The sequence below is a fragment of the Phaenicophaeus curvirostris genome, chromosome 38 (genome assembly GCF_032191515.1).
Source record: "Phaenicophaeus curvirostris isolate KB17595 chromosome 38, BPBGC_Pcur_1.0, whole genome shotgun sequence".
In the NCBI taxonomy this organism is placed as follows: Eukaryota; Metazoa; Chordata; class Aves; order Cuculiformes; family Cuculidae; genus Phaenicophaeus; species Phaenicophaeus curvirostris.
In genome coordinates this window covers 2,457,691-2,474,715 of record NC_091429.1, presented here as the reverse complement: position 1 = coordinate 2,474,715, position 17,025 = coordinate 2,457,691, and the positions used below count along the sequence as shown (strand labels likewise).

The following is a 17,025-nucleotide window of genomic DNA, read 5'->3' as shown; positions in this document are numbered from 1 at the left end:
TCCCATCCCATCCCATCCCATCCTCTCTATCCCATCCCCTTCTCTCCATCCCATTCTCTCCATCCCATCCCATCCCATCCCATCCCATCCCATCCCATCCCATTCTCTCTATCCCATTCTCTCTATCCCATTCTCTCTATCCCATCCTCTCCATCCCATCCTCTCCATCCCATCCCCAGGTCCTCACCACTCACACATCATCCCATCCCATCCCATCCTCTCCATCCCATCCCATCCCATCCCATCCCATCCCATCCCATCCCATCCCATCCTCTCCATCCCATCCCATGCCCAGGTCCTCAACTCCACTCATTCATCATCCCATCCCATCCCATTCTCTCCATCCCATCCTGTCCATCCCATCCCATCCCATCCCATCCTCTCCATCCCATTCAGTCCATCCCATTCTCTCCATCCCATCCCATCCTTTCCATCCCATTCAGTCCATCCCATCCTCTCCATCCCATTCACTCCATCCCATTCTCTCCATCCCATCCCATCCTTTCCATCCCATCCTCTCCACCCCATCCCCAGGTCCTCACCTCCCTTCACACGTCACGGTCAGCTCCACGCTGCTCTCGCTCCCCTCCGGCACCACCGGCACCACCTGGACAATGGCCACGCTCTCGATGCCCTCTGCAAGGGGACGCCGTGTCAGAGCAGGTTCACACCCCCCACCCCGACACCCCCAAAACTCCTCCCCCGGAGCCCCCAGCGCTCACGGACGATGTCGAGCTGGGTGGAGAAGGTGCCGTAGCGGTAGAGGATGCAGCCGCTGGCCTCATCGCCCGGTGCCTGGCGCTTCACCAGCACCAGCGCCTCGGCCGTGGCCTCCGCTCCAGCTGTGGCTCCAGCTGTGGCTCCCACGGTGGCTCCAGCTGTGGCTCCCATGGTGGCTCCAGCTGTGGCTCCCATGGTGGCTCCCACGGTGGCTCCAGCTGTGGCTCCAACAGTTGCTCCCACGGTGGCTCCAGCTGTGGCTCCCACGGTTGCTCCCACGGTGGCTCCCACGGTGGCTCCAGCCGTGGCTTCAACCAGCGATTCAGCCGTGGCTCCATCTTCGGCTTCAACCGTGGCTCCGGCTGTTGCCGTGTCTGTAGGAGGCAGGAAAGAGGCTGGGGGGGTTCCAGAGCCCCCGATGACCCCCCGACGCAGCCCCTCGCCCGCTATGCCAGGGCAAACACCCACCTGCAGCCTCTGTCCCGGCCACGGCAGCCGAGGTGGGGACTGCGGGGGCTGCGGATGCTGCGGCAGAGACGGCAGCGGGGTCTGTGGCTCCTCCGGTGGCGTCTGCAGCGGTGCTGAGTGCCACGGGGACGGTGGCATCTGAGGGTTCACTGATGGCGGCGTCCGAGGGCATGATCACCATCTCCTCCGTGGGCTCTGCAAGGGAAGGGGAGATGGTTTAACGATGGCAGGAGGGTTAACGAGGCCAAATGGCGGGTCCTGCACTTGGGGCACAACAACCCTGAGCAGCTCCAGCCTAGGAGAAGTCTGGCTGGAAAGTGCCTGGAGGAGAAGGACCTGGGGGGGTTGGTGGAACAGGAGCCAGCAGGGGCCCAGGTGGCCAAGAAGGCCAAGGGCATCTTGGCTTGGATCAGACCCGGCGTGGCCAGCAGGGCCAGGGAGGTTCTTCTCCCTCTGGCCTCGGCCCTGGGGAGACCGCTCCTCGAATCCTGGGGTCAGTTCTGGGCCCTCCCCACAAGAAGGATGTTGAGGCTCTGGAGCGAGTCCAGAGAAGAGCAAGGAAGCTGGGGAGGGGGCTGGAGAAGAAGAGGAGCGGCTGAGAGAGCTGGGGGGGTTTAGCCTGGAGAAGAGGAGGCTGAGGGGAGACCTTAGAGCAGCTTCTAGCATTGAAAGGAGTTCCAGGAAGGCTGGGGAGGAGCTCTTGATCAGGGAGAGGACAAGGGAGAAGGGTTTTGAGCTGAAAGAGGGGACATTGAGGTGAGATCTTAGGAGGTTGCGGAGAGGAGGGAGCTGGGCTCTTCTCCCAAGGGACAGGGGACAGGACGAGAGGGAATGGCCTCAAGCTCCACCAGGGGAGGTTCAGGCTGGACATCAGGAATAAATTTCTCATGGAAAGGGTGATTGGTCCCTGTCTGAGGCTGCCCAGGGAGGGGGTTGAGTCCCCTTCCCTGGAGGGGTTTAAGGGCCGGGTGGACGAGGTGCTGAGGGCCATGGGTTAGTGATTGATGGGAATGGTTGGACTCGATGACCCAGTGGGTCTCTTCCAACCTGGTGATTCTCTGATTCTCCGGTTGGCACCCCCGTCTCCCTTACCGGTGCTGAGCGCCTCGACGCTGCTCAGCGCGGTGCTGGTGAACTCGTCGGTGGTGGGTCCCACCGAGGAGGCCGCTGTGGTGGGATCCACGACGGGCGCCACCGAGGTGCCGCAAGGGCTGATGGGGATGGCCGCCTGCAGCGCCAGGCGGGCGTTGAAGGAGCCGGTCTCCAGGTAGGTGTGGGTGACCGTGGTGCTGTGCGAGATGAGGGTCCCGCTGCCGTCGCCGAAGTCCCACGAGTAGGAGATGGCGGCGTCGCGCAGGTAGCGGCTGGGGTCGTGCAGCTGCACGGTGAAGGCCACGGCGCGGTTGCGCACGAAGCGCCTGTCGCCCTCGGACGTGTCCTGCACCTGCGTCACCGACACGGTGAAGGGAACCTGGTCTGGAGGAGGGGGGGACACGGGGGAGTCAGCTCCTGTGGGAACCACAGCTCAGCACCAGCCCAGCACCGGCCTGGCAACCATCCTGCACCCATCCCAGCATCACTCAGCGCCCATCCTGCATCCATCATGGTACCCATCCCTGCATCCATCCCAGCATCACTCAGCGCCCATCCTGCATCCATCGTGGTACCCATCCCTGCATCCATCCCAGCAGCACCCAGCACCCATCCTGCATCCATCCTGGTACCCATCCCTGCATCCATCCTGGTATCCATCCCTGCATCCATCCCAGCATCACGCAGCATCCATCCTGCATCCATCCTGGTACCCATCCCTGCATCCATCCCAGCATCACTCAGCGCCCATCCCTGCATCCATCCTGGTACCCATCCCTGCATCCATCCCAGCATCACCCAGCACCCATCCTGCATCCATCCTGGTACCCATCCCTGCATCCATCCCAGCATCACTCAGCGCCCATCCTGCATCCATCCTGGTACCCATCCCTGCATCCATCCCAGCATCACCCAGCACCCATCCTGCTTCCATCCTGGTACCCATCCCTGCATCCATCCCAGCATCACCCAGCACCCATCCTGCTTCCATCCTGGTACCCATCCCTGCATCCATCCTGGTACCCATCCCTGCATCCATCCCAGCAGCACCCAGCACCCATCCCAGCACCATCCTGCATCCATCCTGCTAGCCATCCCAACACCATCTTGGCACCATCCAATGCCCATCTGGTATCCATCCCTGCATCCATCCCGGTAGCACCCAGCACCCATCCTGCATCCATCCCAGCACTATCTCAGCACCATCTCAGCACCCATCCTGGACCCATCCTGGACCCACCCACCATTCCTCTGGGCACCCATCTCAGCACCATCTCAGCACCATCTCAGCAACCATCCTGGATCCATCCAGGATTCCTCTGGGCACCCATCCTGGCACCTTCTCAGCACCCATCCTGGACCCATCCTGGATCCATCCACTGTTCCTCCGGGCACCATCTCAGCACCATCTAAGCACCCATTGTGGACCCTTCCACCATTCCTCTGGGCACCTATCCTGGCACCTTCTCAGCACCCATCCTGGACCCATCCACCATTCCTCTGGGCACCCATCCTGGTACCTTCTCAGCACCATCTCAGCACCCATCCTGGCACCATACAGGATTCCTCTGGGCACCCATCTCAGCACCATCTCAGCAACCATCCTGGATCCATCCAGGATTCCTCTGGGCACCCATCCTGGCACCATCTCAGCACCCATCGTGAACCCATCCACCGTTCCTCTGGGCACCCATCCTGGCACCTTCTCAGCACCATCTCAGCACCCATCCTGGATCCATCCAGGATTCCTCTGGGCACCCATCTCAGCACCATCTCAGCACCCATCGTGAACCCATCCACCATTCCTCTGGGCACCCATCTCAGCACCATCTCAGCACCCATCCTGGACCCATCCACCGTTCCTCTGGGCACCCATCCTGGACCCATCCACCACTCCTCTGGGCACCCATCCTGGCACCTTCTCAGCACCATCTCAGCACCCATCCTGGATCCATCCAGGATTCCTCTGGGCACCCATCTCAGCACCATCTCAGCACCCATCGTGGACCCTTCCACCATTCCTCTGGGCACCCATCCTGGCACCTTCTCAGCACCATCTCAGCACCCATCGTGAACCCATCCACCATTCCTCTGGGCACCCATCCTGGCACCATCTCAGCACCCATCGTGGACCCTTCCACCATTCCTCTTGGCACCCATCCCGGCACCCATCCCGTACCCACCCGTGATGGTGAACTGGGTGCTGGCGCGCCCGATGGGGACGAACTTCTCTTGGCCTCGGTAGTGGTAGACGACGACCTCCATGGTGTAGGAGCCGAGCGGCACGCCGGCCGTGCCCACCGTCAGCCGCGACGCCGCGCCGTCCACCACCTGCCAGTAGCGCCCTGCGGGACGAGGGGCTTCAGTGGCGCCGCGGGGACCCCCCCGAAGGCGGCAGGATCGGTGCCGGCCTTACCCCACGTCCACCAGACGTAGACGAATTTGTCACGCTTGCCGCCGGCACCGGCAGGGAAGGGTTCGCCATCCGGGAAGACGCCGTCCGCGCCCTCGGCCGCTTGATCCGGGAAAACCGAATCCCCTTGGGTGACGCGGGTGCCTGTGGGGAGCGGAGGGTGAGAAAAGGGGGTGCCGGGGCGAAGACCGACCCTTGAGGGTGCAGCTGTGGCTCCAGACAACCCCCCCCCAGTTCATAAGGGGCTGCCAGGACCCCCCCAATATCCCCAATTCATAAGGGGCTGCCAGGACCCCTCTGTGCCCCCCAACTCAAAAGGGGTCGCGAGGATCCCCCCCAACCCCCCCCCCAGATCACAGGGAGCTTCTGGGTCCCCCTCACTCCTAGCCTGATTGGGGTCCCCCCCCATCCACAGCACCCACAGAGAGAGATGGGGACCCCCCACATCCCGCCCCACACCCTAGGGGCTGTAGGGTCCCCCCAAAACCCCACAGAGCGATGGGGACCCCCACATTCCCTTAAGGGCTGTAGGGAACCCCCAAAACCCCACAGAGCGATGGGGACACCCACATTCCCCTAAGGGCTGTAGGGTCCCCCCAAAACCCTACATGGCAATGGGGACCCCAGGGTCCAATCCTGCTCCCTGGATGATCTGGGGGGGTCTCTCCCACTGGCGAACCCCAAGATCTCCAGGGTGGTGGGGACGACCAGAGGGCTCGCAGGATCTGGGAGGGTCGCTGACCAACCCAGCTGCTGCCAGGACCCCCCCAATATCCCTCGCGTCGCCCCAAAACCCCAGGACTGACCGTTGAGGGTGCAGTTGCGGGACCAGACGACGCGGCCGTCGGGCAGCACGGCCTGGGTGCCGGGGAAGCGCAGGGCGATGGAGAAGGTGGCGTCGGCGCCCGACATGGTGGGAGCGTCGTTGCTGAGGTCCAAGGTGACGTCGCCGCCTGCCAAGCACGGGGACACCGCGGCCACTCAGCGCCAGCAGCACCCAGCCCAGCACCCAGCCCTCTACCCGTCCCAGTACCCATCCTGCACCCATCCTGGCACCATCTCAGCACCCATCCTGACACGTATCCCTCTATCCAGCCTGCACCCATCCCAACACCATCCTTGCTCTCGTCCCAGCACCACCTTGGCACCCATCCTGGCACCATCCTACACCCATCCTGGCACCATCTCAGCACCCAGCGCTGCACCCATCCCGACATCCATCCTGGTAGCCTTCCAGGACTCATATTAGCACCCATCCTGCACCGATCCCGGTACCATCCTGACATCTATCTGAACACCATCCTTGCACCCATCCCAGCATCATCCTGACACCCATCCCAGCGCTACCCTGACACCCATCCCCGCTCCATCCCTCCACCCATCCCAGCACCATCCAGACATCCACCCTGACACCCATCCCAGCACCATCCTGACACCCATCCCAGCACCATCCTGACACCCATCCCAGCACCATTCTAGGACCCATCCCAGCACCATTCTTGGACCCATCCCAGCACCATCCTTGCACCCATCCCAGCTCCATCCTGACCCCCATCCCTCCACCCATCCCAGCACCATCCCGGCCCCCTCCGCACCCACCCCGCGCCCACCTCTCCAGCAATCCCTCTGCCGCGTCGTCCCCTCCTGCCATGGCGGGTACAGCGCCGTGTCCCAGCTCCGGAACGCCGCCGGCCGCCGGCTCCAGGCCTGGCTCTGGCCACCACGGCTCCGGCCACGGCTTCGGCCACCGGCTCCTGCGGCACGAAAGACGAAGGGTGCTCGTGGTACCCCAAGCACCCGGCGTTGGGGACCACCCATCACCCCCAGCCCTGCCACTCCAGGGTGCTCGGCTGTAGGGTTCCTCCAAAGCCCCACAGAGCGATGGGGACCCCCCCCCCCCCATTTCCCCAGGGCTGTTGGGTCCCCCCAAAACCCCACAGAGCGAGGGGGACCCCCACATTTCCCTGGGGCTGTAGGGGGCCTCGAGATGCCAGGGGGGCCCACGTGAGGGACAAAGCCCCATCACATGGCGCCCAGCACCCAAAGCCGCTGCATGTGACTCTCAGCTGAGCTGGGGCCCCGAGCGGGACGGGGAGAGCGATTCCCCCGCCGTCCCCGCTCACTGGGTGATGCCGGGGCCCCCCCAGCCCCCCACAAATCACAAGGGGCTGCCAGGTCTCCCCTAAACCCCCCCAATTCATAAGGGGCTGCCAGGACCCCTCTGTGCCCCCCAACTCAAAAGGGGCTACAAGGACCCCCTCCAAACCCCCCAAAATACCAAGGGGCTGCCAGGACCCCTCAGTGCCCCCCAAATTTAAAATAGACTGCCAGGACCCCCCCAACCCCCCCCCCCCAAATTCACAGAGGGCTGCCAGGACCCCTCGGTGCCCCCCAAATTTAAAATAGACTGCCAGGACCCCCCCAACCCCCCCCTCAAATTCATAAGGGGCTGCCAGGACTTCTCTGTGCCCCCCAACTCAAAAGGGGCTGCAAGGTCCCCCCCCAAATCACAAGGGGCTGCCAGGACCCCTCGGTGCCCCCCAATTTAAAATAGGCTGCCAGGATCCCAGCCTGATCACAGCACCCACAGAGAGAGACGGGGACCCCCACATCCCACCCCACTCGGTAGGGCCCCCCCAAAACCCCACAGAGCGATGGGGACCCCCACATTCCCCCAGGGACTGTACGGTCCCCCCAAACCCCACATTCCCCTAGGGGCTGTAGGGTCCCCCCAAACCCCACAGAGCGATGGGGACCCCCACATTCCCCCAGGGACTGTACGGTCCCCCCAGAACCCCACAGAGCGATGGGGGCCCCCACATTCCCCTAGGGACTGTAGGGTCCCCCCAAACCCCACATTCCCCAGGGACTGTACGGTCCCCCCAGAACCCCACAGAGCGATGGGGACCCCCACATTCCCCCAGGGACTGTAGGGTCCCCCCAAACCCCACATTCCCCAAGGACTGTACGGTCCCCCCAAAACCCCACAGAGCGATGGGGACCCCCACATTCCCCCAGGGACTGTAGGGTCCCCCCAAACCCCACAGAGCGATGGGGACCCCCACATTCCCCTAGGGGCTGTAGGGTCCCCCCAAACCCCACAGAGCGATGGGGACCCCCACATTCCCCCAGGGGCTGTAGGGTCCCCCCAAACCCCTACACAGCAATGGGGACCCCAGGGGTCCAATCCTGCTCCCTGGATGATTTTGGGGGGTCTCTCCCACCGGCGAACCCCAAAATCTCCAGGGTGGTGGGGACGACCAGAGGGCTCACAGGATCTGGGGGCGTCGCTGACCAACCCAGCTGCTGCAAGGACCCCCCCAATATCCCTCGCGTCCCCCCAGAACCTCAACTCACGCCGTTGAGCCTCAGCCAAGACCAGGAGGGTCCCCAAGATGGTGATGGCTTCGTGCACCCTCATGGTCGCCGGCGTCTTCCCTGGAGAAGAGGGGTGAAGGAACGGGGAGCGGGGGGATATGAAGGGGCTCTGGTTTGCATAACCCCACCCCCCCAAAAAAAAAAAAGGAGGGGGACCCCACCCGAGTTGAGTTACGTGGGGACACGTGTGTTCACGTGTGTGCGGCGCTCGGTCAGGCCTGGTCACACGCTTCGGCTCTACTCGGGGGTTGGAGGAGGAGGAGGAGGGGGGTGAGGGGTTCTTGGGGGGCATCGGCACCCCCCCTCAGCTCAGGAAGGGGAATTGGGGGGCTGCCCCCCACTTTCAGACCCAAAGGAGGGATTTCAGGCTCCCTCCACCGAGCCCAGGGACCCCGAACCCACAAATATGGGGACCCCAATGACATCTATAGGCAGGGGACCACCCATCGTGGAGGCAGGGGACCCCGATCCAGCACAAATGGGGGGACCCCAATGACATATATAGGCAGGGGACCCCCATTGTGGAGGCAGGGGACCCCGATCCAGCAAAAATGGGGGGACCCCAAAGCCACATCCATGGGGGGACCTCAATCTCACATATGGAGGTACATAAACCCCCACACAGGGACCCCAAACCCACATCCATGGGGGGACCCCAATCTCACATATGGAGGTACATAAACCCCCACACAGGCACCCCGAAGCCACAAACATGGGACCCCAAACCCACAAACATGGGACCCCAAACCCACAAGCATGGGGACCCCAATGACATCTATAGGCAGGGGACCCCCCATCGTGGAGGCAGGGGACCCCGATCCAGCAAAAATGGGGGGACCCCAAAGCCACATCCATGGGGGGACCCCAATCTCACGTATGGAGATACAACAAACCCACACACAGGGACCCCAAACCCACAAACGTGGGGACCCCAATGACATATATAGGCAGGGGACCCCCCCATCGTGGAGGCAGGGGACCCCGATCCAGCACAAATGGGGGGACCCCAAAGCCACATCCATGGGGGGACCCCAATCTCACATATGGAGGTACACCAAACCCACACACAGGGACCCCGAACCCACAAACATGGGGACCCCAATGACATATAGAGGCAGGGGACACCCCATCACAGAGGCAGAGGACCCCAATCCAGCACAAATGGGGGGACCCCCAAACCCACATCCATGGGGGGACCCCAATCTCACATATGGAGGTACAACAAGCCCACACACAGGGACCCCAAACCCACACACAGGGACCCCGAACCCACAAACATGGGGACCCCAATGACATATATAGGCAGGGGACCCCCCATTGTGGAGGCAGGGGACCCTGATCCAACACAAATGGGGGGACCCTAAAGCCACGTCCATGGGGGGACCCCAATCTCTCATATGGGGGTACACCAAACCCACACACAGGGACCTCGAACCCACAAATGTGGGGACCCCAATGACATCTATAGGCAGGGGACCCCCCATCGCAGAGGCAGGGGACCCCGATCCAGCAAAAATAGGGGGACCCCAAAGCCACATCCATGGGGGGACCCCAATCTCACGTATGGAGGTACATAAACCCACACACGGGGACCCCAAACCCACAAACATGGGGACCCCAATGACATCTATAGGCAGGGGACCCCCCATCGTGGAGGCAGGGGACCCCGATCCAGCAAAAATGGGGGGACCCCGATGACATCTATAGGCAGGGGACCCCCCATCGTGGATGCAGAGGACCCCGATCCAGCACAAATGGGGGGACCCCGGTTTTGTGCACACACACACAGGGACCCCCTTTTGTGGATGGGGACCCCCCACCCTGCATACTCTGGGGGTCCCCAATTCCCATAGATATGGGGTGGGGGGACCCCAGCTTTTCCAGCCGGGGCTGGGGTGACAGATCTCTGGGACAACCCCCCCGCATCCCCGGGTTCCCCCAGGTCGCTGGGTGTGGGTGCAGCCCTGGGGTCCCCCTGGATGTGGAATGGGGTCCCCCCTCGTTTATACAGGGTAGGAGCCCCCCCCCCCCAAAGTCTGTGGGGTCAGGGTCCCCCTGGGATCGAGGTCTCCATCATGATGGGGATCCCCCCGTGTGGGTGCAGTATCGGGGTGCCCCCCCCCCAGTCTGCAAGATGGGGGTCCCCCATGTGGGTGCAGCATTGGGGTCCCCCTAAATGTGGAATTGAGGGTTCCCCTGCTTGTACAGGGGGGGTCCATGTCTGTATACATGACTAGCGCCTCCGGAGCTGGAGTGATGATTTGGGGGGGGGGGTGTCCCAGAGGCCCCGTGCCCCCCCCTGCGTGTCCCCCCTCTAGGACCACCCCCCCTTAATCATTTCCAGCGCTGCGGCCCCTTTAAGAGATCTCCCGCGCTGCCGGTTCCGCCACGGCGCGCGCAGCCAATTGGGGGGGGAGGGGGCCGAGCGGGAGCGCCCTCAGCCAATGGGAGCGCGGGAGAGGGCGGTGGGCGGGCGCGCAGCCAATGGGAGCGCGGGAGGGGAGGCCTCTCGGCCAATGGGAGGGCGCGAGGGGAGGGCTCTCAGCCAATGGGAGCGCGCCGAGGGGGCGTGACCAGCGGAAGGCGGGAAGCGGCGCGTTCCCCCCCCCCCCTCCCGCCGGGGGGAAAAGAAACAGAAAAAAAGAAAAGGGCTTGGGGGGGGGGGACAGAAAAATAACGGCGGCTGCGATCGCTCAGAGCCGCTAGGGACCCCCCCCGGGGACCCCCTCCTCCTCCTCCCCACCGGACCCCCCCCCCAGGGAACCCCGACACCGGGGCTCTTGGAGATTACCCCCCCCACACCCGGCTTAGGGACCCCCCCCAACTCCCCCGACCTCAGGGACCCCCCATTGAACCCCCCCTTCCTTCTAGGAACCCCCCCTTCTTGGGACACCCCCCCCCCCCCGCAGACCTCAGGACCCCCCTCTCCCCCTCCCAGGACTCCCCTAGGCACCCCCCACCCATAGAGACCCCCCCCCAGACCCCCAGGACCCCCCCAGACCCCCCTAGACACTCAGGACCCCCTTCCCTCTGAGATTCCCACCCCCCCCAGGACCCTCCGAGCCCCCCCCCCCTCACTCAGACCCCCCCCCAGGGGACCCCTTCCCTGAGGGACACCCCCCCCAAGGGACACCCCCCTGCCCCAGGGACACCCCACGGGACCCCCATCCCCCTCGAGCCCCCCCCCCCCCCCTATTGTCCCACAGGGTCTTCCCCCGGCCCCGGGGGTCTCGGGGACCCCCCCCCCCCAAGAAAATGGAGAACTTCCAGAAGGTGGAGAAGATCGGGGAGGGCACTTATGGTGTCGTGTACAAGGCCCGCAACAAGGTGACGGGGGAGGTGGTGGCGCTGAAGAAGATCCGGCTGGATACGTGAGTTTAGGGGGCGGGGGGGGGGGGCTGGGGGGCATGGGGGATATGGGGGGCATGAGGGGGAGCTGGGGGGCAGGGGGCATGGGGGGAGATGGGGGGCATGAAGGGGGAACTGGGGGGTAGGGGGCATGGGGGGAACTGGGGAGCATGAGGGGGAACTGGGGGGCATGGGGGGGAGCTGGGGGGCAGGGGACATGGGGGGGAACTGGGGAGCATGAGGGGGAACTGGGGGGCAGGGGGCATGGGGGGAACTGGGGAGCATGAGGGGGAACTGGGGGGCAGGGGGCATGGGGGGAACTGGGGAGCATGAGGGGGAACTGGGGGGCAGGGGGGGAAACTGGGGGGCATGGGGGGGAGCTGGGGGGCAGGGGACATGGGGGGGAACTGGGGAGCATGAGGGGGAACTGGGGGGCGGGGGGGGAGCTGGGGGGCAGGAGGCATGGGGAGGACGGGGCATGGGGGGGAACTGGGGTACAGAGGGCATGGGGGGGAACTGGAGGGTATGGGGGGGAACTGGGGGGCAGCAGGCATGGGGGGGAGCTGGGGGGCATGAGGGGGAGCTGGGGGGCATGGGGGGCAGCTGGGGGGCATGGGGAGGGCAGGGGGTATGGGGGGGAACTGGGGTACAGAGGCCATGGGGGGGAACTAGGGGGCATGGGGGGAGCTGGGGGGCATGGGGGGCAACGGGGGGGCCGCAGGCATGGGGGGGAACGGGGGGACAGTGATCACGGGGGGGGCACAGAGGTGGGGGGCACAGAGGAGGCAGCGGGCATGGTGGGGCACCAGGCACAGGCGAGGCCACTCTGGGGGGCACCAGGAATGGGGGGCATGGAGAAGGGGGTGGGGGGCACTGGGGGGGTCCCTGGGGATGGGGAGGCTGAGCCGCTGTCCCCCAGGGAGACCGAGGGCGTCCCCAGCACGGCCATCAGGGAGATCTCGCTGCTGAAGGAGCTGAACCACCCCAACATTGTCAAGTGAGGGGGGTGTGGGGGGGCTGTGGGGTGGCTATGGGGCACAGTGGGGTGGCTATGGGGTGCTGTGGGTCACCCAACCCACACGGCATCTCCATAGGCTGCTGGACACGACCCACACGGAGAACAAGCTCTACCTGGTGTTTGAGTTCCTGCACCAGGACCCCTGTGGGGCGCAGTGGGGTGGCTACGGGGTGGCTATGGGGCACTGTGGGGTGGCTATGGGGTGGCTGTGGGGCACCCCCAGCCCACACGGCATCTCCGCAGGCTACTGGACGTGATCCACACGGAGAACAAGCTCTACCTGGTGTTTGAGTTCCTGCACCAAGACCTCAAGAAGTTCATGGACTCGGCCTCGCTGGGCGGCATCGCGCTGCCCCTCATCAAGGTGCAAAGGGGGGCCCTGACCCATGGTTTTTGGGGGTGTGTGTGGGGGGTGTCCTTCCGGCTGACCCCCACCCCGCAGAGCTACCTGTTCCAGCTGCTGCAGGGCCTGGCGTTCTGCCACGCGCACCGCGTGCTGCACCGCGACCTCAAACCCCAGAACCTGCTCATCAACGCCGACGGCGCCATCAAACTGGCCGACTTCGGCCTCGCCCGCGCTTTTGGGGTGCCCGTGCGCACCTACACCCACGAGGTGCGGCCGGGGGGGGATCCTGGGGGGGTCCTGGGGGGTAGGATGGGGCTCAGGGGCTTTAGGGGTTCCTGGGAGGCAAGATGGGGCTCAGGGGCTGGAGGGGGGTCTCAAAGAGACAGGAGGGGGGGATCCTGGGGGGCAGGATGGGGCTCAGGGGCTTTAGGGGGTCTCGGGGGAGCAAGATGGGGCTCAAGGCCTGGGAGAGGGTCTTGGGGGTCAGGATAGGGGTCCTGGGGGTGGAATGTGGGGGGTCCTGGCCATCAGGATGGGGCTCAGGGGCTGGAGGGGGTCTTGGAGGGCAGGATGGGGGTCCTAGGGGTGGAATGTGGGGGGGTCCTGGCCATCAGGATGGGGCTCAGGGGCTGGAGGGGGTCTTGGGGGGCAGGATGGGGGTCCTGGGGGGTGAAATGGGGGGGTCCTGGCCGTCAGGATGGGGCTCAGGGGCTGGGAAAGGATCTCGGGGGGGCAGGAGGAGGGGATCCTCGGGGGCAGGATGGGGCTCAGGGGCTGGGAGAGGGTCTTGGGGGGCAGGATGGGGGTCCTGGAGGGTGGAATGTGGGGGTCCTGGCTGTCAGGAGGGGGTTCAGGGGCTGGAGGGGGTCTTGGGGGACAGGATGGGGGTCCTGGGGGGTGAAATGGGGGGGTCCTGGCCATGAGGATGGGGCTCAGGGGCTGGGAAAGGATCTCGGGGGGGCAGGAGGAGGGGATTCTCGGGGGCAGGATGGGGCTCAGGGGCTGGGAGAGGGTCTTGGAGGGCAGGATGGGGGTCCTGGGGGGTGGAATGTGGGGGTCCTGGCTGTCAGGAGGGTGTTCAGGGTCTAGGAGAGTCTTGGGGGCCAGGATGGGAGGTCTTGGGGTGCAGGATGGGGGTTCTGGGGGTGGAATGGGGGAGGTCCTGGCTGTCAGGATGGGGCTCAGGGGCTTTAGTGGGTCCTGGAGGGGCAGGATGGGGCTCCAGGGGAGGAGGGGGGTGGGTCCTGGGGGCCAGGAGAAGGCTTAGGGGCAGGGGGGGTCAGGATGGGAAATCCTGGGGGGCAGGATGGGGGGTCCTGGGGGGCAGGAGGGGGCTGAGACGCTGGAGTGGGGCAGGATGGGGGGTCTTTGAGGGGCAGGAGGGGCTCAGGGGCTGGAGGATGCCTGGTGCCACGGGGTCCCTGTTGGCGCAGGTGGTGACGCTGTGGTACCGCGCCCCCCGAGATCCTGCTGGGCTGCAAGTACTACTCCACCGCCGTCGACATCTGGAGCCTGGGCTGCATCTTTGCTGAGATGGTGGGTGCTCGGGGGGGGCAGCGAAAGAGGGGCCTGGACCCCCCTCCAGGGAGCACTGGGGTTCCCAGGGTCTGCCCAGCCCAGTGACACCAGCTTCCCAGCCCCTCCCAGTGATGCCGTGGTCTCCCATCCCATCCCATCCCATCCCATCCCATCCCATCCCATCCCATCCCATCCCATCCCATCCCATCCCATCGATCCCGTGGCTTTCCCTCCTGTCCTGGTGACCCTGTGGCTCCCACCCCATCCCAGCAATGCCATGGTTCCCCATCCTATCCCATCCTGGTGATATCACAGCTCCCTGTCCCATCCTGGTGACACCGTGGCTCCTCATCCCATTGGTGTCACGGCTTTCCATCCCATCCCAGTGAAACCACAACTCCCCATCCCATCTCCTGGAGGGACTTGAAGCCTTTGGAGAGTCCCCCGTTCGTCCCTCAGAGGGAACTCCATCCCATCCCTCACTGGAGGTCACATCCTAACCCATCCCACCCCATCCTGATCCATCCCTTGGAGGAGACCCCATCCCATTCTTTGGAGGACACCCCATCCTATCACACCCTTGGAAGAGGAGCCATCCCATCCCCTGGAAGGGATCCCATCCTGTTCCATCCCCTGGAAGAGACCCCATCCCATTCTTTGGAGGAGGCCCCATCCCATTCTTTGGAGGAGACCCCATCCCATTCTTTGGAGGAGACCCCATCCCGTTCTTTGGAGGAGGCCCCATCCCATTCTTTGGAAGAGACCCCATCCTATCACACCTTTGGAAGAGGCCCCATCCCATTCTTTGGAGGACACCCCATCCTATCACACCCTTGGAAGAGGAGCCATCCCATCCCCTGGAAGGGATCCCGTCCTGTTCCATCCCCTGGAGGAGACCCCATCCCATTCTTTGGAGGAGGCCTCATCCCATTCTTTGGAGGAGACCCCATCCCGTTCTTTGGAGGAGGCCCCATCCTATCACACCCTTGGAAGAGGAGCCATCCCATCCCCTGGAAGGGATCCTCTCCTGTTCCATCCCCTGGAAGAGACCCCATCCCATTCTCTGGAAGGGATCCATCCCATCCTATCACACCCTTGGAAGAGGACCCATCCCATCCCCTGGAAGGGATCCCATCCTGTTCCATCCCCTGGAAGAGACCCCATCCCATTCTTTGGAGGAGGCCCCATCCCATTCTTTGGAGGAGGCCCCATCCCATTCTTTGGAGGAGACCCCATCCTATCACACCCTTGGAAGAGGAGCCATCCCATCCTCTGGAAGGGATCCCATCCTATCACACCCTTGGAAGAGGAGCCATCCCATCCCCTGGAAGGGATCCCATCCTGTTCCATTCTTTGGAGGAGACCCCATCCCGTTCTTTGGAGGAGACCCCATCCCGTTCTTTGGAGGAGACCCCATCCTATCACACCCTTGGAAGAGGACCCATCCCATCCCCTGGAAGGGATCCCATCCTGTTCCATCCCCTGGAAGAGACCCCATCCCATTCTCTGGAGGAGGCCCCATCCCGTTCTTTGGAGGAGACCCCATCCCATCCCCTGGAAGGGATCCATCCCATCCTATCACACCCTGGGAAGAGGCCCCACTCCATCCCATCCTAGTGCTGCTCTCTCCCAGTCCTGGTGACACGGCGACCCCAGGGCTCCCAATCCCAGTGACGCCACCTCATCCCACCCCATCCCAGTGACTCCGGGCTTTCTTATGGTGGGCTCCCCATCCCGGTGATGCCGTGACTCCCACCCCATCCCGGTAACTCGGTGGCTCCCGGCTGCAGCCGTTGCCGTCCGTGGGGTGCGGAGCACCAGGGGAATAAAGGGGCTTTGTGGGCGCGGGGGTCACCCCATCATGTGAGCCCCCCGCTTGGCGTCACACGGCCACGAGCGCTCCCGGTCACGCGGGCTCACGGGGTGGCAGCCGGAAAGGACACGGACGAGGCGTTTCGGGGTTCGCCGGGACACGGGGAGGATCTCTAATTATGTGTGTCGTCCCCCCCCCCCCCACCACCATCAACATCCCAGATCACCCGACGCGCCCTTTTCCCTGGAGATTCCGAGATCGACCAGCTCTTCCGCATCTTCCGGACGCTGGGAACGCCGGACGAGGCGGCGTGGCCGGGAGTGACCTCCATGCCCGACTACAAACCCAGTTTTCCCAAGTGGGCGCGCCAGGATTTCGGGAGGTGGTGCCGCCGCTGGACGAGGAGGGGCGCAAGCTGCTGGCGGTGAGCTGGGGGAGGGGGGGGGATAAATGGGGAGAGGGCTGGGGGAGCGATGGGGACCCCCCCACCCCCTTTCTCACCGCTCCCCATCTTCCCCCCCCCCCCAGCAAATGCTGCACTACAACCCCAACGAGCGGATCTCGGCCAAGGCGGCGCTGGGACACCCCTTCTTCCGCGATGTCACCCACGCCGTCCCCCACCTGCGCCTCTGAGAGCACAAGACCCCCCCCCCAGGCTCTGGGAAGAGCCCCCCCCTTGCTTCCCAACCCCCCCCCCCCAGCTGCTGGAGGGCCCCCCAAATCCCCCACCACCCCTGGACTTTCGGCACTTACAGCCCTGCCAGGGGGGCCCCAGGACCAGCACTGTGCCCCCCACCCCATGAGGTTTTGCCCTCCTCAACCAAGGGGTGCAATGGGGGCTCCCCCCAGAGCCTGCCCCCCCCCCCCCAAATTTATATTACTGCCCCCCCACCCCGCCTCGCGGCTTTTGT

The 17,025-nt window shown here is 64.5% G+C and overlaps 2 protein-coding genes across 2 annotated transcripts; one reads left to right on the top strand and one right to left on the bottom strand.

Annotated features, from left to right (window-relative positions):
- Positions 1-542: 542 nt before the first annotated feature.
- On the bottom strand, positions 543-8,121 carry LOC138732785 (melanocyte protein PMEL-like; the record flags this gene model as incomplete). The annotated part of the gene is made up of 9 exons (XM_069879449.1): positions 8,051-8,121; positions 6,304-6,447; positions 5,500-5,646; positions 4,697-4,837; positions 4,464-4,625; positions 2,281-2,664; positions 1,189-1,383; positions 723-1,094; positions 543-636 (listed from the first exon to the last, which is right to left on the bottom strand). Coding segments are annotated over exons 1-9 (1,703 nt in total), but the record flags the coding sequence as incomplete, so codon positions are not given.
- A 3,178-nt stretch (positions 8,122-11,299) lies between these two features.
- CDK2 (cyclin dependent kinase 2) lies at positions 11,300-16,819 on the top strand. Its single transcript, XM_069879613.1, is given in 9 exon segments — positions 11,300-11,442; positions 12,339-12,416; positions 12,681-12,801; positions 12,880-13,050; positions 14,217-14,240; positions 14,242-14,319; positions 16,336-16,492; positions 16,495-16,538; positions 16,643-16,819. Coding segments are annotated over 9 exon segments (894 nt in total). The 5' UTR covers positions 11,300-11,326; the 3' UTR covers positions 16,748-16,819.
- Positions 16,820-17,025: the final 206 nt, after the last annotated feature.